A 27,491-nucleotide genomic window follows, 5' to 3' on the forward strand; every position below is an offset into this window, starting at 1 on the left:
ATGATTTTTTGTTATTATAAACGTGTTGCTTGCCATGTGTTGTTGATGTAAGATTGTATTCAGTGTGATCGGCCTATTCATATTGATTATAGCGAGCACACTTTTTTCAACATTACATATTTGTACATATGTACAATACTGTAACACGTTTTATTTTAGCACAGTTGAGCTGGTTTCAGTTCTTAGTTGTTTCTTTTTTATTTTACTTAAAATACCTTTATTTAGTTGTTTGTTAATTAAATCCAATTTTCTAATTAATGTATACAACAGTCAAGTTGCATGTTATATTTTATACTATTATATTTTTATATTATGCATGTTATATTTTGTATATTTTTGGCATGCTAATTTATGTGAAATCATGTATATATATATATATATATATATATATATATATATATATATATATATATATATATATATATATATATATATATATATACAGTTGAAGTCAGAATTATTAGCCCACCTTTGAATTTTTTTCTTACCCAAAGGATGTTTAACAGGGCAAGGAAATCACCGTATGTCCGATAATATTTTTTTCTTCTGGAGAAAGTCATATTTGTTTTATTTCAGCTAGAATAATAGCAGTTATTAATTTTTTAAACACCGTTTTAAGGACAAAATTATTAGCCCCTTTTTTCCGACTGTCTACAGAACAAACCATCATATTACAATAACTTGCCTAATTACCCTAATCTGCAAAGTTAACCCAATTAACCTAGTTAAGCCTTTAAATGTCCCTTTAAGCTGTATAGAAATGTCTTAAAAAATATCTAATGAAATATTATTTACTGTCATCATGGCAAAGATAAAATAAAATAGTTATTATAAATGAGTTATTAAAACTAATATGTTTAAAAATGTGCTTACAAAATCTTCTCTCCATTTAACAGAAATTGGGGAAAAAAATAAACTGGGGTCTAATAATTCAAGGATTCAGGGGGCTAATAATTCTGACTTCAACTGTATGTATGTATATACTGTTGTATATATATATATATATATATATATATATATATATATATATATATATATATATATATATATATATATATATGCATTTTTATCACAAGTATTGTTTCATTACTCTTATAATGTATAGCTACAGTTTTTTTTTATTATGTAAAAAAAAAACTCTAGAACCATACTTTTTTTTTTTTTTTTACATTTTACGGTAAACTAATGTTTTATTCATGAGTGTTAATATATTATGTACTACTAACATCTACCCATTGTACCTTTGTTACACAGAAAAAAAACACAACCAAAAGCATGTGCTGATGAGAAAATCTTATGACACATTACAATGCCAATACAAATATACAGAAAGCGCTCAGTGTCAGAAGGTCGCTGGTTCGAGTCCCAGCTGGGCCAGATGGTATTTCTGAGTGGAGTTTGCATGTTCTCCCCATGTTCACGTGGGTTTCCTCTAAGTGCTCCGGTTTCCTCCACAGCCCAAAGACATGTGCTATGGTGAATTGAATAAACTAAATTGGCTGTAGTGTGTAAATGGGTGTCTCCCAGTGACGTGCAGTGAGATTTGTGGCTGGTGAGGCACTGTCTCTTTCAAAGTCAGATTTACAAACATATCCACCCTATACGTATAATTTGCCAACTACCAACTGTGTTTCATATATCATATCATCATTATTTCTCAACACATAGCAGGTACATATTGGGCCAAGGAAGAATATGAAATGTATAGTGATTAAATATGTCTCACAAAAACACCCAGCTGGATGCTACAGAGTCTCCCAATACTGGGTTGCAGCTGGAAGGAAATCCGTTGCATAAAGCATATCCTGGAATAGTTAACGGTTCATTCAGTTGTGCTGACCTTTGAAATAGAGACTAAGCCGAAGGGAAATGAATAAATGAATGAGGTTTAATGCAGGGAATTCTAGGAAAGTCAATTTACTGTTATGGAATCTTACTGTAAACCAGGTTAAAGACTTTTATTTTATTTTTACTCTTTATTAAGTTCAAATCATGACCAGTGATTAAAATCAAGATTAGTGTTTTTCATTATCATTCAGAAACTATACAAGTTTTTTATTGAAGAGCCCAATTGTGCTTTAAAATAATTAAAATAATAGAAAGAATTGATTCTGCAACTGTAGAAACAAGTCATCAGCAATTCCAGATTGACTTTCATAACTGATCTATTTAGATTTGAAACAAATTTGCATAATGTCAGACTGTGGTCTCCATCGGCTGCCTGCAAACAATGTCTACTTTGATCTTTGGCAGATGGATGTTATAGTTTGTCAATAGGCTTACTCTTAAGTATATATTTGTCAAGAAAATTCCATCCTGAAAGTTTTTGAAACTAAAATAAAGCTTTTCTGGCTTCTCAAGGCACTGCATGCATACTCCCTTCCAAGATGATGCAAACAAAATTTAGCAATATATAAATACATTTTAATGTATATAAAAAAGTATGAATAAAACAAAAGAAAAATTGACGGACTGAAAATGTTTTCATAAAAATGTTTAATCTCTTCTTGGACTAAATGGACCTGATCGCACTATGAGGGTTAAGATTAATAAATGAAATGCAGTGTTTGTTCACATCAAGTAATTTTATTTACTGTTGTTAACAAATAGAACCTTGTAACATTCTCACCAGTTTAGCTAAGTTAGTAGCAGCTTTAGAAAATGCACTTGGTTATATTGTGATCTGAAGTTCATCTGGCTGGACATTCTGTCATACAGTCTACTTTAATCTCTAGTGATTACAAGGGCTGGACCTGTTTACATCATGCAGCAGCTGAAGGATACACACAGACGATGAAAATCCTGCTGGCAGCCAATGTGAAACTACTAGATGAAAAAAATGAAGATGGGGTAAGCAGAATAACAATCCCTAAGAACCCTGAATACAATCAGTTTGAGGAATACAATACTGCAAGCCATTGGAAAACAGCTGAAAGAGAGAGAGAGAAAAAAAAACAATATCTTTCCTAATGTATTATGCCAAAGAAACAAGTTAAAAATATTAATACTTTCACTTAAAGTTCTCTGTATTATAGCTTTACAGCATTTCTGATTAGGAAAATGCAGCCACACTAAGCCTTTTTCCCTCAAAATGTACTTTATATATTTTATTTGAAGTATTTGTAATTGATTTGTGATTATTCTATAAATCTTGTATACTTTAACAGAACACAGCCCTTCATATAGCAGCACAAGCTGGACATGTAAGTGCTGTTTTGCTGTTATTGGACAGAGGAGCTGAAATCGCTCTCAACGATGCTGACAACTCTTTTTTGCATGAAGCTGTGCGGAATGAGAGAAGAGAAGTAGTGAACGCCACCATTGAACATGAGCGGTAAGGAAATTCAAGGTCCATGAGGGTAGCCTTTCTTCAACACACCTCACTCTTAAAAGAAAAGAAAGCCAAGGAGAAAAGAATTTATAATCAGAACATATATCCAGACATACAATTTTTTTTTTTTTCCGTGAGCTTCTACAGTGCAACAGAATTACAGAGACAGACAGAAATCAGATAAAAAATATATTTGAAAAAAAGAAATAAGTAGTGAATGCAAATGTACTAGTGTGTGTACATGTATATTACTATATACAGCATTATGTGCAGCTGTTATGTACAAATTGGCATGTAAAGTGTGCTGTAATATAAGTGTATATGTGTATAAAAAGTGTATAGCAAGTAGATGAGATGGATTGCCTGAGGGAAGAAACTCTTTCTGTGTCGGGCTGTTCTGGTGCGCACTGCTCTGTAGCGTTGACCATAGGGTAACAGTTCAAAGAGGCAGTGTGCTGGGTGTGAGAGGTCCAGAGTGATTTTACCAGCCCTTCTGCTCGCTCATGATAAGTACATGTCTTGGAGAGTAGGGAGGGTTGACCCAATGATTCGCTGAGCAGTCCGAAGGTCAGATTTGGTAGCTGAGCTAAACCAGACAGTTATTGACGTGGAGATGACTGATTCAATGATGAAGGTGGAATTCAATGATGGAGGTGTATTTAAGGTGGTGTAATTAATTAGCAGAATAATAGCTCGATATGAATTTATGTTTAAAAGAGTTTATGGTTTGTATTTCAATCAAATTATGCATGCAATTTAAATAACTTTTCTGCATACAGTTAAAATAAAGCTGTTAGTGGCAGTTATATAATTAAAAAATGTGGCATATCCACACGCAAACTGAGATGCATACTATATATCGTCCATCGTCTTATTTCCAAAATGAATCCTCTTTGCACTTAACAAGTTTACAAATATAATAAAGCTTGTTAACATTTTTAATGATTATTGAATGAATTTTAAAGCCTTATTTTATTATTTCATCTTCATTTACAAGTAGCAGGGTATTTATAGCTACTGTATATTTCTGTCAATTCGCAATCTGTCCCTTTGTGCCCCTTGGCAGCATAGTCGCAAACTGCTATTACACCTAAAAATATGTTCTTAATCCTTTAATACCACCACGACACCAAACCCAGTGTTAATGGACATTTTGAAGTATCACCCACTGTAAATTCTCAAGACCTTGTAAAAGCATGATTCACCAATAATTAACATTAATATCTTTAAAATACAGATGCTCATTGTTAATTTATGTCAGATGCTGTCATTACGTAATGTTAGTACATAAAACTTATATATATTTTTAAAGATATATCGATACATTTTGAAATTAATGTCAACTATATGCTTTAAGGTGGGTAGCATGGTGGCTCAGTGGTTAGACATGCGCTGTAAATGAATTGGGTAAACTAAATTGAGTGTGAATGAGTGTGCATGGATGTTTCCCAGAACTCGGTTGCAGCTAGAAAAGCATCCGCTGCATAAAACATATGCTGGATAAGTTGGCAGTACATTCTGCTGAGAACATATGCTTAAAAAACTGTACTGTATTTTTATATCCCAAAAAACAAAAGCAATGTCAGATAAACAAGATAAAAAACTGAGGATTTTCCTTTGCAATAGTTTAATATTATCTTTTTTATGTTTTAAACATGTATATGCTTTTTCTTTTTCCAGTTCTCTTAGTTTATTAATGTTTGACAACGTTATATTAATTCACTTCAGGTGTGATGAGTCAATGACGTCATTTAAAGCGAAATCCCGCTGTGTTGTGCTGGACATCATAGAGTTCCTCCCAGAATCTTTTCAGGTCTGTCTTTAAACGTTTTTCCTCATGAAAGTCTGTCAGCTATTGTTGATAAAAATGTCTCTTTCTGTCTTCCAAACAGCACCTTTTGGACCAGTGTATTACAGAATCTGATCATGATGCCAATAGTCAGGATTATCATGTAAGCTTTTCATCAAAATGATAAAAGTTTCTTAAGATTTAATAAAATAGTTAAAATTCCCAAAAATGAAAGTAAAAAGTTTCTAAAATTATATATTTATTGAGGAAAGCATTAAAAGATTTTGCCATTTCTCATGGGCCAAAATTCCTATTTTGGGAACTTGTAATCTATATATATGATGCTAGCTGACAAATAAAGGTCATCTCAATTAAAATAATCAGTCTTTTTTAAAAATAAAAATAATATACTTCATAACTTTATGGTTTGACCTTTATGCATCAAGAATATAACTAAATAGTCTTTCTGTAAAACAAGGTACTGTAGCTTCAGTAAGCCTATTTTTATTTTGAATTCAAGCTTTTATTTAAAAATAAACTTGTGTTATTACATTGTCTAGACTTTTGTGATGAAACAAATTGTTTTACTCATGTTTAGTAGCTTTTCAGGCACCCAGTGATATTTTGTCTAAACTGAACCAAATAAAACTTTTCACATTACAAAACTGGACCAAGACAAGTATATCATTTGTTGTTTATTTAATTTTAAATAGATTTAGATTAGATGGGGGAAAAAATCTGAAATGTTTTTCTCCAAAATCAACTGAAGTAAATTATATAGAACTTGGATAGTCTGAGTAAAAAGTCAGAAAATTTTCATTTTTGTATAAACTGTTCCTTTTATTGAACAATTAATAAAGCTGAATTGTTCAATGTTTATTGGCAGATCATGTACAATTTTCAATGGCTTCAGGCTCCCATACAGTTGAAGAAATATGCTAAAACAGACAAAACAAAAGCATTTCAACCACTGGCAGCATTGAATGTAAGTATCTTTAAATTATGTAATAATAGATGTAGAACTGAAATAATCAAAAACTACTAAATAACTGTAGTTTTTGATTAATCAACTCAAATGTTTCCAATGAACTGTCATCATACATTTTGCTTTTTAAATCTCCATTGTACACAATTGAAACATAATTTAAGGGGGTCACATACTAGAAGCACTGCTTCAAATCACATTGTATATGCCACATCTTTAAAATCTAACGATTTATTAACACATATGTTATATTGATGAGCATGCAGTTTTCGGTGCTCTGCTTTTCTCATGACACTTGTTCTCATGACACAAATGTCTTACCGTCTTGTTTTACAGTTGATTAACCAATGCTTAGGTCTACTTGAATAATCATAATAATACATTTTATTTATAGTGCACTTTCTCAGACCCAAAGCGCTACAAGGCAAACAAAGCAGAACAATAAAAACAGTAAAAAATGACAACAATAAAATATGAACTATTCAGTACCATTGGATGATTAAATTAACAAAATAATCAATCTAAGTTAAAAGCAATGGTAAAAAGGTGAGTCTTGAGAAGTTTCTTAAAACTGTATGCACTGTATGAAAAAGCACGACCACCCATAGTCTTTAGTTTACAGTGTCCAGATACAGCAAAAGTCCAGATGAAGAACGAAGACTGCGGGTGGGAGTGGTCACAGTTACCAATTCACAGATGTAGTCTGGTGCTAGCCCATGCACTGCTTTATATATTGCTGAAGTACAGGAGTTGCTTATATGTTGCTGAAGTACAGAAGTTGCTGAAGTACAGGAGTGATATGGTGGCACAAGGAAGTATGTGTTAAAACCCATGCAGCAAAATTTTGAATGTACTGTAATTATCTCAGAGAGCTGGCTGATAGGCCCCCGTAGAGTGAGTTACAGAAATCAAGACGTGATGTGATAAAGGATAAGCTTTCCGCAGTGATAGAAAAGGTCTAATCCGCGCAATGTTACGAAGGTGAAAGATGGCTATTATAGTCAAATGTTTGAAGTGTGAGTTAAAACTAAGCTGTGCATCAAGAAGCACCCCAAGGTTGTGACTGTATTCTAAATATGAACAATGTGACACTCAGTTTTAAAAATAAAGTCACACAAACTTTTCACCTGGACCTTTTTCAGCTGGCTTAAATGGTCAACTGAAAATACTAGCATTTAGTTATAGTATTTACAATTTCAGTCATACCTGACCACTTAAAATGTTGTGAGAATAAATTATATATGTATGTATCACCAGGCCATGGTGCGGTACAACCGTCTGGAGCTCCTCATTCACCCCTTGAGCCGAAAATACCTGGAGATGAAGTGGTATGTTATAGATGCAGTCAACTGTTACTTAAAGTTACTAAAGTTCTTGACTTTAGCCCCTTTCACACATACAGACCTTTCCGGAAAATTGCCGGCAATTTTCCGGAAAGGTTGTATGTGTGAACAGGTCCTTTTTGAAAATACCGGTAAATTCGTTCTGGCTATTTTCCGGAAAGAGAAGTTGTAACATTACCGGCAATTTGCCGGAATGCTGCGCTGTGTGAATGCAGAAGGAAGATTCCCGTAATAAGCGCGTGCACGTCTAGAACGTGCTGACGTGAGACGCCTGCTTTAGCCAATCACAACATTCAGACGCGTTTACGTCCGCGCGGTTCATGAGAATAAAAGCCTTTGAATATTTTTCCAGACACATTTAGCTGCTAGAAGTTAGTCAGATCACGTTTATATGTTCTTCTTAATGCCAACTGTGTAAATAATCATCGATGAGATGCTTATGATAAGCCGTTGTTTGTTTACCTTCAAGCTTTGCGTGTGCCTGTGAAAACAGCCTGTGAGCGCCTGCACACGCACATATTATGAATCTCGACATGCGAAAGTGATCCTGCGAAAGTTGTTCACAATATTGATCATCCACAGAGTTTGTAATTTATAGTCAAATGTTTACAAATACAAGCGCAGCCGTTCAAAGCTCATTTGTAGTGAATGATGTCAGAATTTACCGGTATTTTGGAATGGATGTGTGAATGCTCTTTTCCGGAAAATGTCCGTAACGTCCTCGCCTGTGTGAACAGCGCTTTTTTGAATATACCGGTAAAGTCGTTCCGGAAATTTTCCGGATATTTACCGGTATCACTGTGTGAAAGGGGCTTTTGTTTCATATACAATGATGTTACTCACTTACTAACCACCATTATAAAATGTGTCTCTGGGGAAAGTAGCAACTTAGTTTTCTTACTCATGTTTCCTGAACCATAAAATCTGTCATTTAAAACACTTTTTTTTCTGTTGATTATGGTGTTATGTACTTGTAGCAACAGGAGAAGAAACTGAATCTCCAAAATTTTTTTTTACAAACCCAGTTAGAACTCTGTGAACTGAAGAAAAGGTACGTTGTTATGTTATGTGGAACCTCATGAAAGTCAATGGCTGACTTTCTGGGATTAACTTAAAAGAAAACAGACAGAAATAAATATCAACCTCTGCATTTTATTTCAAAATGCTGATTTGGTGTGTAAAAACGTACAGCATTGATTTGAAATATAGTAAAAACCAAAGAGACACTGCCCGGCGAACAATTTTGTGTTTAATAGACATCTAATGTCTATTAGACATCTAATAGACATCTAAATGTAGACAGATTGGCTAAAACAGGACTAAACTTGGACTGTCAGTGAAAATTCAATAGACATCTAAGAATAGCCCAAAACTAGACTAGTCATTAAATTGACAGATTAGACAGACTTTATATGTGTAGTCATTAATTTCTGTTTATTTGATGACTAGTCTAGTTTTGGCCAATTATTAAACGTCATTCACTGACAGCCCAAATTTAGCCTTGTTTTAGCCAAGACGACTATGTTTAGACGTCTATTAGACATCTTTTAAAACAACAAAAACAAAAAAGTCTCTTTGTAATCAAACATACGTTTTTTATTTATTTTTTTTTTAGATATTAGTCATTTTTATTCTTAAATAGATCTATGAGCGAATGTTCTCCAAAAAAGTGACAAAATTCACATTAAGATATAAACTTCCAAAGCTTGTGGTTTGTAACTTTGCACTTTTTTGCCATTACTTCAGTTTTCATTATACACAATTCATAGCACTTTATGGGAAATTAAAAAAAAAAAAATGGTGAGTGAGCAAAGCCATCTGATTTCAACAGTCAAATCTCTGGTTTGAAGCAACCGATTTACGGTTTTGATATGTCATGAAGTAGGGAGACAGCAATGAACGATGCTGGTTGAAAATTCATTCATATATGTGACAATTAAAATCAGATGAGCTGCCTAACAAGTCTTTAGATATGTTTAAGTACAATTATGCGTGTATCTTGCCTACATATCAAAGTAGTGTTGATAAGTGACTCTTTGTTTATAACCCATTCTGCATTAAAAGCTTCATTAAAATATAGTGTAACCAATAATATTTTTGAAGTGTTGCGTATAATAATGTTAGTGTTTTGTGTCAAAAATAGTAGCAGTGTAGCCTTTAAAGGTGCCATGAGAGAAATTATATGCTTTACATAAGCACTCTATTGGCTATCATACTGATACTATGATTTATTCTGACAGGACGGCATATGGAAGCAAAGTTCATTTCCTAAACTTGGCGATATACCTGCTTGGATTGTTGCCCCTCACATACCTCATCCTCAATCTGAGACCCAGCCAGGACTTCTCCAAAGGCAATGGCACATCTGTCATCATGGTGCCCGTATCTTTTAGCGAGGTAGACAGTCTCTATTCAGAGCTCTCTGGCAGCTTGTAGCTCACAGAAATTTGAGTGAACGCAATGTAGATTGTGATTCCTGTAATTTGTGGAACAAGTGACAGCTTGAGATTGGTATCGGTGACAAGCTGAGACGGGAAAGGTGAACGTGAATAACAGCAGTTGAATTTAATTGACAGTCAAGATTGATTGTGGATTACTTTTCAAAGTCACAAGGTGTCATAAATGCTAAGAGAGGGGAAATTATATTACCTTTTCAAAATTAGAAATATAATGTGCCTTTTAACAGCTGTTTTGTAAACGTGGCACAACCAGAGATGGTTTACATACATAGAGTAGAAAATTCTCATTACTTTTTATATTAAAGTGGACAGGAACTGCATTTTCTAAATTGTTTTATAATGTTCTCTGAGGTCCACTTATAATGCATGGTTTTTATATCGACAAACATTCTAATTTAGAAGTAATAGGTTATTTTCTATACTGTATTAGATGCTTCCTTTTTAGGACTTGGAAGTAAATGCTCACTTCTATAAATGGATGACAGTTTTGTGAGTCATTTTGGTTAAAAAAACAAAAAATGAAGTAGTATTATCTGCATATTGCATGCTTTGTTGTTGCTTTTTTGTACATGTATAGTAGCCATACATTTAAATACACATTGTATAATCTGCAACTAACAGAATTAATCATTAAAAACTCAACCAATAGTCAATCAGTAACAATGCTAACAACTTTATTTATTTATTTTTTTACTTTACATAAGATACTTATAGTCCCTGTGGCATTTGTCTGCATTTACACACATGAAGAAATTTAAAAGTTGAGATATGCTTAAATACAGAAGAAATTGTGATACATTAGGAATCAGGGAGTATAAACTTTTTTTTTGCCCAGGATTATTGGGTAAAAGGTTCTGATTTTGTTCCTGCATATATGTAAATATTTGATATAGCATCTAAAGTCCAGTAATTTGAAATGCCACCTTAAAACAAAACATAGACATTATAATTTGTTTACAACTTATTTTATTATCTTCTTTCCTTCTCGAGCTGTTTGTTCTATTTGAATTCAGCTAGCATTATTTACTTTCACATACTTTTCACGTACTTGTCACCGATACACTCGTCCACACATGAAATTATGTCATATACAACATAAGGTTTCAAATAGCATAACGTATCTGTAAATGGCAGATTTTTTCAAAATAGTGTCCATTACTTAAATGTGCCAAAGAATGCATCGATACTATATATTTCATTTGTTTCATTTGAAAGTATGTGGCTCAGGTAAGTGCAAATTTTTCCATTTAAATGTTTACAAACCCATATAGGTAACTCTAGGATTTGGCCCTAGAATTAAAAGCTCTGATTTTACCTTATTCGGAAGTGTCAGGAATACTAATGCTTTCACAAGTGTTCCCAACAAAATGTACAAACGGATGTTTTGTAGGTTTTGTAGATTTAATGTATATGAAAACACACATGCTATTCCCAGTACGGTCCAAAACCTGACAGGTGGACAAATCTAAGCTTGTTTTTAATAAAACAAATATAAATATGAATATACTAATGATAAAAGCATTATACCAAAACAAATTGCCTTGCATAAAAAAAAAAAAAAAAAAAAAACCTGACATGAAAAAGGCATGGAGGCAGTGGTTTTTATATTTATGTAGAAAGTAATTGCTTTTTAAATATTTTAATATATATATATATTTTTTTATAAGTAAAGATATTTGTGTATTGCTCTACATCCGGTGTGTATTAAGTAATGTGTAAGCGAGGCGCACAGCTAACGCATTCTGCACTGGACACTGGTCCATTAAACAGTCTATTTTAGTTTCTCAAAATAGCAAAGCGCCAACAATACGCCTTAACACACCTCTTTTCTAGACCGAAACACCCATGAGTCCACAAAGTGGTGCAAATGGATTTGCTATTTAAACAACGTGGTGGAAAACAGGAAAATTGCTGTTGCTTTGGTCTGAAAATAGCAACACATTGTGGAAACAAGTCTTGTGCCTTATTGCGCTGACTGTATGATTGGGCCCCTTTTGTCTGACACTGAAGAAATGTATAATTCATCTATCTCGTATAATTCATCTATCAAGTCAAACTCAGTTCATGGAAAGCTACAGCCCTGCACAGTATAGTTGCAACCCTGCTTCAACACACTTACCTGTAGGTTTCAAACAAGCCTGAAGGACTCAGATTGATCAGGTTTATTTAACTAGGGTTGAAACTACACTATGCAGAGCTGTGGCCCTCCAGGAACTGAGTTTGACACCTGTGAGCTATGCCTATATGTAGATTTTCATTCTATGGCACCTTTAAGAGTGTGTTCACACTAGACATGGGTATTTAAATGAAAAAAAAAACTGATGTGATTGTTCAGTACAGTTTATTTAACTAGTGAAAATACAAATGCCATCCAAACAAGCAGATCGGAATCACTAAAAAAGGGGTTTGTTTGTTTCAAAAAATCTCTGGTGCAGTTTGAATGAAATATGAATGCAACACAGACTAAAGACATCTAAACAACCAAAAAAACAACAACAACATGATGACACAAGATGCAACCAGTTTTTTTTTTTTTTGTTTTTTACTGTATGTGCCATCTCAGACTTAATTATACGGAGGGTCAAAAGGATCCACGGTTCTTATTGTCAAATTAGCCTAATTTGTTATGCTTTGACAAGCCATTTATTCAAACTACCATTCATAACCACAGGCATATCCATCCTCACATTTGCATTCACTTCCATATAACCTTGCACTCGTCCTATTACTTAATTCAGCAAGTGTCATTATGAGCTGAATGGCATTCATCAACTTCCCACTAATTCATCAGCTCCAAGGTTATAATCCCCATGAAATTAAGTACAGTCTAATCTTGAACGCATATTACTATTTATCTCTGGAGCAATGGCACAGAATACTCATTGTGACATCTATATTATGCATTTTTCTTGAATTTGAGGGACTGTACACGCACCATAACAGACATTTGTAACTTAGTAGAAGAAGCTAGTTTGATTATGAATGAAGTCAGAAGCATGAAAATGTGAATAATTTTTACGATAATGTTTTTTTTCTCTTTCCATCTCTCTTGCTTTTTCCCCATCCAGCAACAATATTTAATCTCCGTGTGTATAATCATGGTGATCGTCATGAATGTGTATTCGATTTGCAAAGAGGTGGTACAGTTGGCTCAGCAGGTACTGTAACAGTCATGTCATCACTTTCTATAATGCATTCACTATTAATTCCTCTCATACTGCAACTAGAATCTCTCAGCACAGAGCAATCAAACAGTCACTAACTATAAATGTCATAATGCACATTAAATGCTCATGCCTCTGCTGTGGGGATTCCCTCTAAACCATACAGCCAAGTGATTTACTTAGAAAAACACACGCTCAGATTTTGCATGCTGTGTTTTGTGCCTCTGGTGATAGTATGCAAATTTTTGCTATGTTTGGAAAACACACTACTGCTCTAAACTTTGGGATTTGGAATTTTAAAAATTGTTTTGAAGACGCTTCTCCTTTTCACTAGGGCTGCATTTATGTAATCAGTGACATGTTTTTAAATGTTTGATAATCAGTTTCCGCAATATTACGAAGCTGAACTGTTTTCTATACTGATTATGATGATGATGGTGATATTAATAATAATAATAATAATAATAATAAAGAATTAAAATGTTTATTGATCAGCAGATGATCATAATAAAAAGATTTTTGAAGAATCACTTAACACTGGTGAAAATTCATATTTAAAACATAAAGATTTAAACTAAATTCAATAAAAAAAAAAACATTTAAATATTAACAATATTTCCAAACTGTAGAAAAGGTGATTTTACAGCTTTTAACCCCTCACGTCTTTCACTTTACAGCGAGTAAATTACTTCACAGATTTCTCAAACCCTGCGGACTGGAGTGCAGCTATTAGCGCTTTGGTTTTTGTTGTACCCATGTGCTGCAGTGTGGAGGCCACATGGCAATGGGAAGCTGGAGCTTATGCTATTCTGACTTCATGGATTGGCTTTCTGCTTTACTTTCAGAGGTGAGCATATAATATATTTAAAAAGACACAACATATATTAATACAGTAATAGTTGTTTATTTAATGTTTATTTGTAGAAAGCAAAACTGGGAATTGAAATCATAATGTAATCATTAGATGACCAAATCTTTTCTTAATCTTTAACAATGAACTCTTTCAGATTGAAGTCTCCTTGCCATCACTTAGCTCCTCCACAAATTCATAATTTGTTCTAGGTCAGGATTGTGACTGGGCCACTGCGAAATATTAATGTTTTTGTCTTGTAACTATTCTTCTCCACTTTTGCTGTTCTAATTGTGCTGAAATGTCCACTTGTGACCAAGGCCAAGTTTCTCTGCAGACTGCCTTATGTTGCTGTTGTTGTGTTTTGTTTGTTGTTGAATTTTTAATGTATCGCTCCTTTTTCATGGTGCCATTAATTATGATTAGGTTCGCTGGTCTACTGGCTGTTCTTTTGGGTTGAGACCTTTTTTCACCTGTTCAGTTATTTAAAATAACTGTTCCCAATGAATTAGGGTTATTAGGGTGCTTTAAAACGTTTCTCAACCATGTTCCTGGAGGACCACCAGCTCTGCTCATTTTCCATGTCTCCTTAACCAAGCACACCTGTTTTAGATCATCAGCTGATTAGCACAGACTGAAGACCTGTAATGGGTGTGAAAGACAAATGGGACATCTAAAACATGCAGTGTTGGTGGTCCTCCTGGAACATGGTTGAGAAATACTGCTTTAGAACATCTAGGACTAATTTAGACGGTATAGAACAAAATGGTTACTAATTAACCCTTATACTTCGGGGGGGGGGGGGGGGGGGGGGGGGACTTCAAAGCTACGGGGATTTTGTCAGAAAGCAATCATCTGAAAGAGTAATAAAACAGGCCAGTGAAATGCCAATGAGTTTGAGGCGTCAGTGTGCACAGCTGACCGCAGTTACAATTGATGTTGCATAAAGATGCCTGTAGTGCATCGCAGAGTCCTTTTCTAGCTGAACAGAGAGTCTGAACAGCTTACAGCTAAGGGGTAACCGCTGTGGCAAAGAAAGTAACTCCGTAGGGTTCGCCAAATGGGGAACTCAACTAGACAGAGTGAAAAAAGCGCACGTATCTCTGTAAGAGAAAGGCGCTGCAAGCGTGTTAAAACACCGAACTGAATTCTCTCATTCACCAGAGTTTACCAGCACAGGTGTGGAAATCGGCTCCACTTGCAGATTGTAAAATCTAACGAGTGCGCTCTCACTCCTTGGGGACACAGCTCACCCTGGCTCTGATAAGCGGGGGAGATGGAGTACGACAGCCTTCGCTCCAGCCAATCGTGAAGGAGAGAAAGCACAACGCTGATCTAGCAAGTTTGGGGGTCTTCTCGGAGGGAAGCCCACCACTCAATAATAAGACTCCACTTTAGTGCATAGGCATGCCTTGTAAAGACTGCTCTAGACTGAGCGATGGTGTTAACCACCGCAATCGGTAGGTCACCTCAGTCTTCCTTGCTCCATCTATGGACCACATTTGGAGGTTCCAGAGATTTGGGCGAGGGTGCCAGATGGTGCCCTGTTCCTGAGAGAAAAGGTCCTCTCTTAAAGGCATCTGTCAGGGAGGGGCCATTGTGAGGAGGGCGAGTTCTGATGTCCAGGTCCGGTTGGGCCAGAGGGGCACGACTAGCAAGCCCTGCTCCTTGTCCTCCCTGACCTTGCTCAGAATCTGCATAAGTAGGCTTACTGGGGGAAACGCGAGGCCAGCTGTGAGCCAGTGCACCCCTTTCGAGGCAATGTATCAATGTACCGTACCACTGGCAATGGGCGCTCTCGGAGAATGCACACAGGTCGACCTGGGCTTCCCCGAAGCATGCCCGTATCAGCTGGACAGACTCAGGGTGGAGCCTCTATTCTTCCCGAATACGTTTCCTCGGATGATTGCCTTAGAGGAACGCAGGCTCTGTCTAGGGGCTGAGGGCAGAGCGACACAGAGTAGAGTCTGGGGACTTGATTGTGAAGGCAGTAATGAAGTGGTCTTATATGGAGCAATCCGAGCAGCGTCACCGCGGCTGCGGATGCTATAGGCCCCAGGAGTCTCTGAAATAATTTCAGATAAACCACTGTTTTTCTGTCGAACTCACTTAGACAGTTCCCTTAGACTCAGGAGAGACACACCATCATGGTGATCGAGTCCAGCTACATTCCGAGCAAAGAGATGCTCTACACGGGGGCGAGCTTGCCTTTGTCTCGGTTGACCTGAAACCCCAACAGGCTGAGGTGCTTAAGCATCCTGTCCCTGTGCATAATTTACTGATATTGCGAGTGAGCTAAAATCAGCCAGTCGTCGAGATAGTTGTGTTTGCAGATGCCCACAAGCTGAAGGGGCACCAGGGCATCCTCCGCGAGCTTGGAGAAAACCTGTGGAGACAGAGTCGGAAGAATAAAAGTACACATCCTTCAGGGTTTTGCTGTAAACCAATCAGCAGGACGAATGGACACACTGAGGGATGCGCTTCTGTGTGATCATTTTGAACGGCAGCCTCTGCAGACAGTGGTTCAAAACACACTGATCTAGGATTGGCCGTAGCCCAGCGCTCTTTTTGGGTATGATGAAGTACAGGCTAAAAAACCCTGCTCTTCATCTTGGCTGAAGGGACCGGCTCGATTGCAACCTTTCCCAGGAGAACAGCACTCTCCTCTCACTAGACAGGACCGGAAGCAGGGCTGACCCTGGTAAAATACATGCCTGTGAAATTGGGAGGCTGTTTGGGGAATCGAATCACTTAGCTGAGTCTGATCATGCCAATGTGCCACTGTGATGGGCTAGCCAACGCTAACCAGGCTGGCAGAGCTCGCGCAAGTAGCATCAAAGAAATGATTGCTGACGTACCAGTGGTGGCGTCATCCACCAACACACTCAAAGCCACTGGCAAGGTGCACCGATCCCTCGAGCTAGAATACATATCGTGCCAGACTGGCAGTGTTCCAGCTGACACATTCAGTAAAGGGGAAGAATGCTCTTTTATTAAAAATTTGCTGGCCACTGGCCTCCATCTGATGTTGAAGTGCCTGGCCCTCCATCGGAGAAAGAGAAAGACATAAATTGACTGCAATGGCTTGCTCCATCTGGGAATAACCTCGTACCTTCTGGCTGCTTCATCATCAATAGTGAAAGCAACCCGGGAAAGCACGGCGATCATGTCCACTTCTAGATCCAATGCCTCGCTCACCACCCGGGAGGGAGGGAGCAGATCCGGATCATCGTCAGACAATGACAGGATCATTTGATATGCCAATGCAATTGGGTTCCTTTCCACGGACCCGCAGCTGCAGGTTCTAACCCTAACCCCAACCCGGGAGAAACAGCAGCTTTCTTTCTCTCTCTCTCTCTCTCTCTCTCTCACTTCTCTCTCTCTCTACCGAAGAAGGTTTTTTTGGTGAAACCCAAAAGACTCTCTCAGTTGCACATTTGGCTCTGACAGCGAAAAGGTGACTGCAATGCACAGCGGGCATCTTTATACAACATTGATTGTAAATGCTGCCAGCTGTGCACGCTGACGCTGCCAACTCATTGGCCTGTTCAATTACTCTTTCAGATGATTGGTTTCTGACGAAAACCCCATAGTGGAGGTTTCCACATGGCATTGAAGCTCCCCTCCCGCTGGGGAACTTTTGATTTTCCAATAGACTGTGACAGTTTGTAAAATGTACATGTAATTTTGGACAAGCCATTTATTTATTTTTTTTTCAAATGTAAATAAAAACTGAGAACTTTTTTTCCACAATGGTGCCTCTTGTACATTGTCTCATTATGTTTTGGGAGAAGCCTGTGTCATTTATGCTCTAAAACAAACTTGCTGGTGGAATAAATGTAACTAAGTCAGATTTTTTTTTTCAAAACACTTAAGAAATGAACTCACAAATGCTATTTCCACATGACAGATTTGAGCGGATTGGGATTTACGTGGTGATGTTTAATGGAATCGTACGGACCCTGGTGTGCATCATGGTTCTTTTTGTCTTCCTTTTGCTGGCTTTCGGCTTGGCTTTCTACGCTCTGATGCTCCACAGGGTAAGTCCAAAAAGAGAGATCATATCATCCCAGCATGACAGACACGTCTTGGTAAGTCATTGTGGTTTGATAATAATGTTTGCTGTTTGCTTCTTTTTAACAGCCGGAGTTCAGTTCCATCAGCCTAGCGTTAGCGCAAACGTTTGTGATGACAGTAGGAGAGCTAAACTACCAAAGCACATTTCTTAACTCCTATGAAGAAGGCCACATGGCTTTCCCAGCCATCACTTATTTAGTTTTTGTGTTTTTTGTTCTTCTCATGCCCATTCTTCTCATGAACCTAATGGTACAGCAATTAACACTTATTGTTATTAATAGCTGCAGATTGTTAGGACAAATTAGCTTATTTGTCTAAATAATGTTGCAGATTGGTTTGGCTGTAGGAGACATTGCAGAGGTACAGAGAAACGCAGAGCTGAAAAGGATTGCTATGCAGGTGAGCAGACTGGATTGTGAATTTTTTTTTTGCTTGTTTTTTTAGAATGATTTAAATACTTAACATAATCATTCATGCAGTCTAATATGATTCAAACCTCCATGGGCTCTATTTTAACAGTCTAGGCACAAAGTTTGTAGTGCAGGGTGCAAAAGCATTAAGAGCGTGTTCGAATCCACTTTTGCAATTGTTAGGATGGGATAATAGGCTCTGTGCCGCAGCGCATGATCTAACAGGGTTGAGCTTATTCTCTTAATGAGCTATAGGAGTGTTTTGAGAATAAACCAATCAGGTGCGCCGCACCATGGCACATTTGCTATTTACATGGCGGATTTTGTAAGTGGAAAAACTGATCGCTTTACTAGCGAGAAAACTGTTAAACAGCATCTGCAGCAAGGGGATAATCCTTCTCCATTTGTCTTTTACTTTCACTTTCTCTCTTTTTAGTGGATAAGGAAACAGTGTTTTATACACACCATTGAAGATATGCATTACCCGACATAATTAATTTCTTTGTTAAGCACATAGATTAGTTTCAAAACTATTTCTAAATTTAGTTTCAATTTCCAGCAAACAAATAAATGAACAACAATAACAAAGTGTGGTCAAAAAACTGAGTTATATCTAAACACACATGCTATGCCCCATATAATACAAAACCTGACAGGTGGACAAATCTAAGCTTGTTTTTAATAAAACAAATATAAATATGCATTTAATAAAAAATACTGATGATAATTATGCAAAAGCAAATTTTTGTGAACAAACTGAAAAAAAAAAAACCCGAGGTGAAGAAGGCATGGAGGCAGTGGTTTTTATATTTATGTTGATAATAATCTAATAATTTAATCAACATAATAAAATAATAATTTTTGTAACATTTTAATCCTTTAATTTTTTTATTTGTAAAGATATTTGTGGATTGCTGTACATTGTTTATTGTGTATACACATATGTGTATTGTTGCTCTGTGTTTTAAGCAATGTTTAAGCGAGGTGCACAACTAACGCGCTCTGCGCTGGACTTTCACAGTCTATTTTAGTTCCTCAAAATATCAGCATGCCCACAATGCGCCTTAATAAACCTCTTTTCCAGACCAGAACACCCATGAATATAAAAAGTGGAGCAAATAGATTTGCTATTAAAACAATGTGGTGGAAAACGGTAAATTAGTGTTGGGTTGGTCTGAAACTAGCAACACGTTTTGGAAACATGTCTTGTGCCTTATTGCGCCTGGTGTAGGATAGGGCCCTATGACCTTATTTATTACACAGCATTTATTTGCAGCAAGTAGTTTATTGTAGAGGTCTGCATTACCGCGGGAGACGTGGGACCCATCCAGATTTCCGTGCCGAGGGAATAAATTTCCGAATAAAGCTCGGGAGTGGTCTGTAACTGGTTTAATTTTGGACGGGAGCGGGCGGTCTAACAATATAGCTCCCGACTCCCAAACGAGCGAGCACGCATGAATGAGACAACGATGCTACGTTTAGCTTGTTTGTTGCTGTGTGTGTCTGTGCGTGTATGTGCGTGTGTGTGTGTGTGTGTGTGAGAGAGAGAGAGAGAGAGAAAGAGAGAGAAAAAGAGCGTGATGCCTATGTGTGTGTGTGTGTCACTTGCTTGTTATAGGTTGTCTGGACTCAGTATAGCTGAGTGGTTTACAGTGTTGTTCTCCCCCCGCTTGTTAGCAAGAATGAGGCGGCAGGTGCAAAATGGGGCGGGTCGGGCAGCGGGACAACAAATGCTGAATATAAATGGGAGCGGTCGGGTTCGAGCTAAAACCTGGCGGGAGCGGGTGGGAGTGGGATTAAAAATTTAGTCCCGTGCAGATCTCTACTTTATGGACTATTTCCACCAAGTGGTACAGTACGATATTGTATGGGTCGGTACGGGTCACTTTTATCAAACTATAGTACCATTTCGGTGGGCATGGTGTATGACAGTTTCACTCTATGTCATTCTCGCTTGAGGAAATGTCAAAGTAAAGCTGTACGAGTCATTCACATATCATATGAGATATACTTCTCACAAAACAGATGTTTTAAACAGATAAATTCTTGTATATAAATGTTCATTACTAACCTTTTTATGAACATCTAGGGCAAATTAGCCTACTTTAATGCTGCTGTTATATAAAATAAATATATGCAACAAATATTAACACATGCCATTACAGTATCCTAAATGTTACTAATAAAAAAAAAAAAAAACTGCACACAGCATACATTTAGTCCTTATTTGGGTTAAAAAAAAAAACATGCAACAATTAGCCTACAGTCAATGCAAACCTCTCATCTGTATCTTTAATCTTTACCAGCACATGTAACCTCTTCTTAGAAAGTAAATACAAGTTCATAAAAGTCCAAAAGATGATGATAATAGTTGTTTCATGCTTCACTCTTACGTGTGTCCATTTCTGAAAGGTTCAGCTGTTAGAAGCACATCAATAATCATGCGCATGTTATTATCATCAGCTCAAGAAGTTTGTTATTTTAAATTTAGACGATTGGCTCGCATAAGCGAGAAATTGAAACTGCTTGTGCTTTAGACTGCCTTGTAAACACAGGGGCACAGGGTAGATTCTGCTCTTTTTCTTGGCTTTGTGGCTGTTCATCAAGATCACAACAAGGTTTGTTAAAGCTCTGGTCGACCATGACTCGTTATTATATGTATATATTATTACAGTGTAATGTCTTGGCTGTGTACTTAAAAATGTAAACCAATAGCGTTCAGCTGCACGTCTTGCTCTGCTATTTGGTGCCCTTTTGTTGTGCTAGGTACTCTTCTGAAAAGGTACCCAAAAAGTGGTACCGTACGGTTCGCTTTTTGGTATCTTTTGACGGTGGAAATGGCCATAAAAACATACTGAACTGTACCGTACTGTACCACTCAGTGAAAATGGGCCATTAAGTACACTAACTAGTTACTTTGTAACTAAATTCACTCAACAATGTGTAAAACATCAATTAAACATCACTGTCTTATCTTGTATTCAGTAGAGTTTGCAGATTTTTGTCAAATTTTATAAAATCATGACATTTAGTACATCACAATTAACAATCAGGCTCTGTTTTGCAGATAGATCTTCACACTGCCCTTGAGGAGAAACTACCTTACTGGTTCCTGAAGCGAGTGGACAAACCCTCTACCGTTGTCTATCCCAATAAATGCAAGGTTTGTCTATAAGCATATGTCATGGAGCCCACCAGTCTCATTCTGGAAATAAAACACCATACAATTTCTTGATTGAGAAATTAATTTTCAACATTAACATATCAAACGTTAAGCTGTTGTGAGCTCCGAAGTCATTAAGCTAATTATCTATTTATTTTTTCCTCACATAAATTAAATTATTTAAATAATGTTTAATGGAAAAAATGTGTGTATATTTACTGTAAAGAAAATTCCACCAATCAAAGAGTCACCTCTAGTATTTATTTTATACTGTCATTGAAAATTCGTCAAGAGATTGCAATTATTAAAGCAATTAAATTTTAGTAAAAAGTTTACCCAAAAATGAAATTAGCTTTCATTCATTCATTCATTCATTCATTCATTCATTCATTCATTCATTCATTTTCTTTTCGGCCTAGTCCCTTTATTAATCTGGTGTCACCACAGCAGAATGAACCTCCAACTTATTGAGAATATGTTTTATGCAGCAGATGCCCTTCCAGCTGCAACCCAACACTGGAAAATATCCATCGTACTTATTCACACACATGCACTACGGTCTATTTAGCCCAATTCCCCTTTACCACACGTTTTTGGACTTGTAGGGGAAAATAGAGCACCCACGCCAACACTGGGAGAACATGCAAACTCCACACAGAAATGCTGACTGACCTAGCCGAGGCTCAAACCAACGACCTTCTTGCTGTGAGGCAAAATTGCTACCCACTGCGCCACCATGCAGCCCAAAATGAATTTTTACTTGTCTTTACTCTTAATATTTTTTGTTGAGCACAGAAGATGACATCCATATAGGAAAACCTAAGCCAACAGGGACATTTTAAAACGTGCATTTGGAAAGATGTATAGAAAATATACTCTGGCCATACATAGACTGTTGATAAAAGTCTGCAAAGCTATTCTTCCTCTTCAATTCACATAAAATACATCTGAGTAATTTCAGTGTTTTACATTGCTATTGACTTACAGAAAGTGCTTCTGGAGGCCTTGGTGCATGGTGAGATTCAGAACACAGTTCGAACTCGTCTAAACCTTTGCTCACGGAAGGAAGGGCTTTTGGAGAGAGAGCTGCACAAGCAGAAGAACAGGTGACAACAAGAACTGTGGCAAAAAAATAATGATAGTTTGAGAAAATTGATTCTGCATTGATTGAGGTTTTCAAAAGGCTATTTTCTCTCAAATCGATTCTGAGCAAATAATTTTTTACTAATACCACTTGAACCTGAAATAATAATCAGTAATACATTCATTAAAATGAACTCGCCAAACACACTCTTACTTATGAGCATTTAAGTGTACAGATTAAAACTAGCTTAGAGTACAAACATAGCTCAGAATCGATTTTAGAGAATAGTGATGCATTTTGAAAATCTCAGAATTGATGCAGAATCATTTTTTTAGCCTCAGCTTTAGTGACAACATCAGTTTAGCTTTACTCATGGCTAACAGTCCAACATAAAGAAGTTAAATTGAAAACTGATCAAATGCTAGTGTGAATTGATCTGTGATAAGACAAACGTCTCTCATTCATTCATTCATTTATTCATTAATTCATTTTCACCTAAGTTCTTTATTAATCTGGGGGCGCCACAGCGGAATGAACCGCAAACTTATCCAGCATATGTTTTACGCAGCAGATGCCCTTCCAGCGGCAACCCATCACTGGAAAACAACTATACACACTCATTTACACACATAAACAACAGACTATTTAGCTTACCTAATTCACCTGTACCGCATGTCTTTGGACTTGTGGGGAAATCGGAGCACCCGGAGGAAACCCAAGCAAACAAGGGGAGAACATGCAAACTCCACACAGAAATGACAACTGACTCAGCCGAGGCTCGAACCAGTAACCTTCTTGCTGTGAGGCAACAGCACTACCTACTGCACCACCGCGTCACCACAAACGTCTCTACTTATAATTAATAATGACATGGAACAGTTATTAGAACTAGGATGAAATAATATGACTCCAAAATTATCAATGAGAGAGAAAAGACAGTGTCAAAACATACATATAAAAGTGTTAAACTTTACTTTTAAAGACTTTAGCTTTAAAGATACACATTTAACAAAAATGTGTTTTGCAACTCAACTACCTTTAAAATATTTTTAGTATTAGTATTTCAGGATTTACAGTATAGGGGCTGTATTCTGTTAAAAAGGAAAAACATGTTCTATTTGATCTGCCCCTACATGTGTTTTTAGTGCACATTCACAAGATGCTATTCATGGTTTTTTTATTTGTTTTATTTGTGTTTATTTTTTTCAAACACTTTATTTAAAAAAAAAAATATTGAAACAGGTACACTTTTGTACATTTTAGATAACATACATTATTTGATGGGTACCAATATAGAGCTTTTATTTAGCTGCACAACGTTGGTGTTTTATAACATCTAATTTTGTGTCTAAGGTGGGTCATTAACCCAACGCTTAACCCCCAATGTGGAGGACCAGGACATACACACATATAGAGCTGCCCAATATAGAGCCTTTACACTTTAAACAACTTTTAGTTTGGTCAAATATGGACAAACTCATATCCAAATGTGAATGACACCTTTTAACGCAACAGTTGGAATATCCATATTTGACTCAAAGTTGGGTTAAAGCTGGGTTCAGAGTGTAGATACAAGCTTTTAAAAAGGTGCCACCACAGTGACAGCTTTTGTACTTGTACTTATAAGTATTTGCAATGTGTATTTTAAGGTCAATATTATTATCCTCCTTAAGCAGTATTTTACTGTATGTCTACAGAACTAATGTCTGTAGACATGTCTTGCCTAATGACCCTAACTTGACTGTTGATTCTTTTTCATATTCTTTTCGGCTTAGTCCCTTTATTAATCAGGGGTCGCCACAGCGGAATGAACTAACTTAAAGTATACAGCATATGTTTTATGCAGCAGATGCCCATCCAGCTGCAACCCAGCACTTGGAAACACCCAAACACTCTCCCATTCTCACACATACACTAAAGCCAGTTTAGCTTATTCAATTCAGCTAAACCACATGTCTTTGGACTGTGAGGGAAACGGAAGTACCCGGAGAAAACCCACGCGAACACAAGGAAAACAAGCAAACTCCACACAGAAATGCCAACTGACCCTACTGGGGCTTGAACCAGCGACTTTTTGGCTGTGAGGCGACAGTGCTAATCACTGAGCCACCGCGCCACCACCCTAACGTGCCTAGTAAACCTTATTAACCAAGTTAAGCATATAAAGAAATCTATTCATAAAAAATAAAATAATTATTAAAACAATTATGTTTAAAATTGTAGAAATGTGTTGGAAAAAAACAAATTTGGGATAGAGGGGGGTGATAATTCAGGACTGTTAATATTTCAGGCTTCAAGTGTGTGTGTGTGTGTGTGTGTTTATATATTTAATTTTATTTTACAAATAAGAAAAATACAGTATTATGTAACAATAGCTATAAATATAATTAAAAAAACAGAAAAATATATAATGTATAAACTATTACAGTATGTATGAGTGAGAATAAAGTAATTTTCAGACTTGTGTGAGAGCATCCTCTAGTGTTTGTTAGAAATAATGCACCATCAACAAAAGATTTACATTGCAATGTGTGGTTGGAGTATTAGTCTATCATCTATCTATCTATCTATCTATCTATCTATCTATCTATCTATCTATCTATCTATCTATCTATCTATCTATCTATCTATCTATCTATCTATCTATCTATCTATCTATCTATCTATCTATCTATCTATTTATCCATCCATCCATCCATCCATCCTCTATCTATCTATCTAGTAATGGCATCAGACAATATGGAGTGATAAGTGACACGATTTTCTCTTCAGGTTGAAAGAAATGTCGTGCATGCTGGAAAAACAGCATAACCTGTTGAAGCTGATTATCCAGAAGATGGAAATTACATCTGAAGCTGATGAATATGATGGTCCACAGAATCATGGAGCTCTAAAACAGCACACCTCATCCACCTCACAGAAATCAAAGTGGGTCCCGTTACTGCAAGCAATCAAGGCCAAGAAGTGACATCATAATGTACACATAAGCCATAATCAGCATTTTATTGTGATTTGATATGTTAGTTATAGTTTATAGTTAGTGTAGTTGTTTTTCCTCCCATCTTATGAACTGTAAATGTATAATAATAGTATCATGATGTAGTTTAGAAGTTATAGCAATATTAATTTATTAGGAACAGTTATGGGTAATAACAGATTATGGATTATGTAATAAAACATTAAGTACTTGTAATTATACTAAAATTACCTAATTTATTAGTTCCTCTTGTTTATTCAATTGATTACATTTTAGCACAATGGTGGTAAAATATTCAGAATTCCTCAATCAGCCCTATTTTCTAATTTATGTCTTATGTCTGTTGTTCATTTAATGCAGCGAATAAACTTTTTTTTTTTTTTTGCCAGATAGACCTTTGGCAAAATTATCCTTATTCAAGTCTTTTTTTAAATTGTGTTTATTTGTAAATAATGTATTAGATTTCCATTTTGATGACTTAATATGATTATTGATTGGTTATAAAAAAATTTGGTAAAAAGTAATCCATTACTCAAAACAAGTAATGTAATCATGTAGATTAACTTGTTACTGTTGCAATTTTGTATGTTTGTTTCCTGAATTACATCTTTACTTAATAGTTAGTAAATTATGAGGGTAATCTCTCTCTCCCTCTCTCTCTTGACTTGTTTACTGTTGGTTACTAGGTTATCAATACTACAGTTAGCCCCTCTAATAACTTCATAAATATATACACTGGATATCTCATACAGACCCTGAGCATGCATCAATAGTGCCGCCACATTTGCACTGTGCTCCCAGCACAAATGTCATTCAACCACACTAGTCAAGACTAAAGCCAATGTGAAGATGCCGGACTTTTGCTCTGTGTAAAGGTGTAGTTTTAAGCAAATTAAGAAAACAAAAAAGCATGCACAGTGGCCTCTCGCGGATTTGCAAAATGAGCCTGGGTTGGATAATACAATCAATTAGTGCACTGATCATAAGGAAGTAGCACAAATTCGCACTAAATACCAGGCTTATGCTAGTTTGGTTGAATAAAACCAGCAAACTATGTAAATGAAATATGACAAGACACCTTGGTGCCAGAAACCTGTATTATTGTCAGCTAAGTGAAAGAGTCGTTCATAATGAAGATTCCTTCACAAACGAATCGATCCCTCTGTTAGAATGAGAAGTGAAAGCAGGAGAGGACACGGATTAGATCAAATTTAACAGTGAAGCAGGATAATACATTTCCATGCACACAAACACACACTCTCTTTGTTAGCAATACCCGTGCAGTCCCTTATCCATCGATGTAGAAAAGTGATGTAAAATGATAGTTTTCACCATAAAAAAAAAAAAAAAAAAAAAAAAAAAAAATATATATATATATATATATATATATATATATATATATATATATATATATATATATATATATATATATATATATATATATATATATATTTGCATACTGACCACCAGGAAAATTCCCGATCATAGATATATCTATATATGTGTATATATCTTTCGCTCTGGATGGCCAGTCCTTCACTGCACCTTGGTCCCACATTTATTTCAAAGGATCAGCACCCTGTACTAAGCGGCTCTATTGGCTCTATCCTTCCAATAAACCACAACAGGGTAGGCGTCATCTAATGTAAATATATCTATGTAATAATTTGATGGAAACACACCCAATTCGTATTTGGGATTTTTTCAATTTTTTCTTTGAAAAAAACTCACTTCATGGTTGGATGGAAACCCATCTATTGATAACTAGCTGGTCAGTAAATTTGTTATACGTAAATGTTGCAGCTACCTGAATGTTTCAATGAATTGAGCTGGGACAAATAATTTGACTCTTACATTGG

General features: G+C 36.2%; 1 protein-coding gene across 14 annotated transcripts in view; it reads left to right on the plus strand.

Moving 5' to 3' along the window:
* Positions 1 to 26,292, plus strand: part of trpa1b (transient receptor potential cation channel, subfamily A, member 1b) — a 365,395-nt gene extending 339,103 nt beyond the window's left edge. For 7 of the 14 annotated variants that reach the window (XM_073940325.1, XM_073940323.1, XM_073940324.1 and 4 more), the window contains 15 exons: positions 2,736 to 2,850; positions 3,168 to 3,334; positions 5,060 to 5,144; positions 5,224 to 5,283; positions 6,007 to 6,105; positions 7,363 to 7,433; positions 9,689 to 9,845; positions 12,976 to 13,065; positions 13,749 to 13,918; positions 17,832 to 17,961; positions 18,065 to 18,247; positions 18,329 to 18,397; positions 21,476 to 21,571; positions 22,559 to 22,677; positions 25,428 to 26,292. In XM_073940325.1, coding sequence (XP_073796426.1) covers positions 2,736 to 2,850; positions 3,168 to 3,334; positions 5,060 to 5,144; positions 5,224 to 5,283; positions 6,007 to 6,105; positions 7,363 to 7,433; positions 9,689 to 9,845; positions 12,976 to 13,065; positions 13,749 to 13,918; positions 17,832 to 17,961; positions 18,065 to 18,247; positions 18,329 to 18,397; positions 21,476 to 21,571; positions 22,559 to 22,677; positions 25,428 to 25,623 — 1,807 coding nt within the window. In that variant the 3' untranslated portion in view covers positions 25,624 to 26,292. 14 annotated transcript variants of the gene reach the window in all.
* The last annotated feature ends 1,199 nt before the right edge of the window (positions 26,293 to 27,491 follow it).

The sequence above is a fragment of the Danio rerio genome, chromosome 24, assembly GCF_049306965.1.
Source record: "Danio rerio strain Tuebingen ecotype United States chromosome 24, GRCz12tu, whole genome shotgun sequence".
NCBI lineage: Eukaryota > Metazoa > Chordata > Actinopteri > Cypriniformes > Danionidae > Danio > Danio rerio.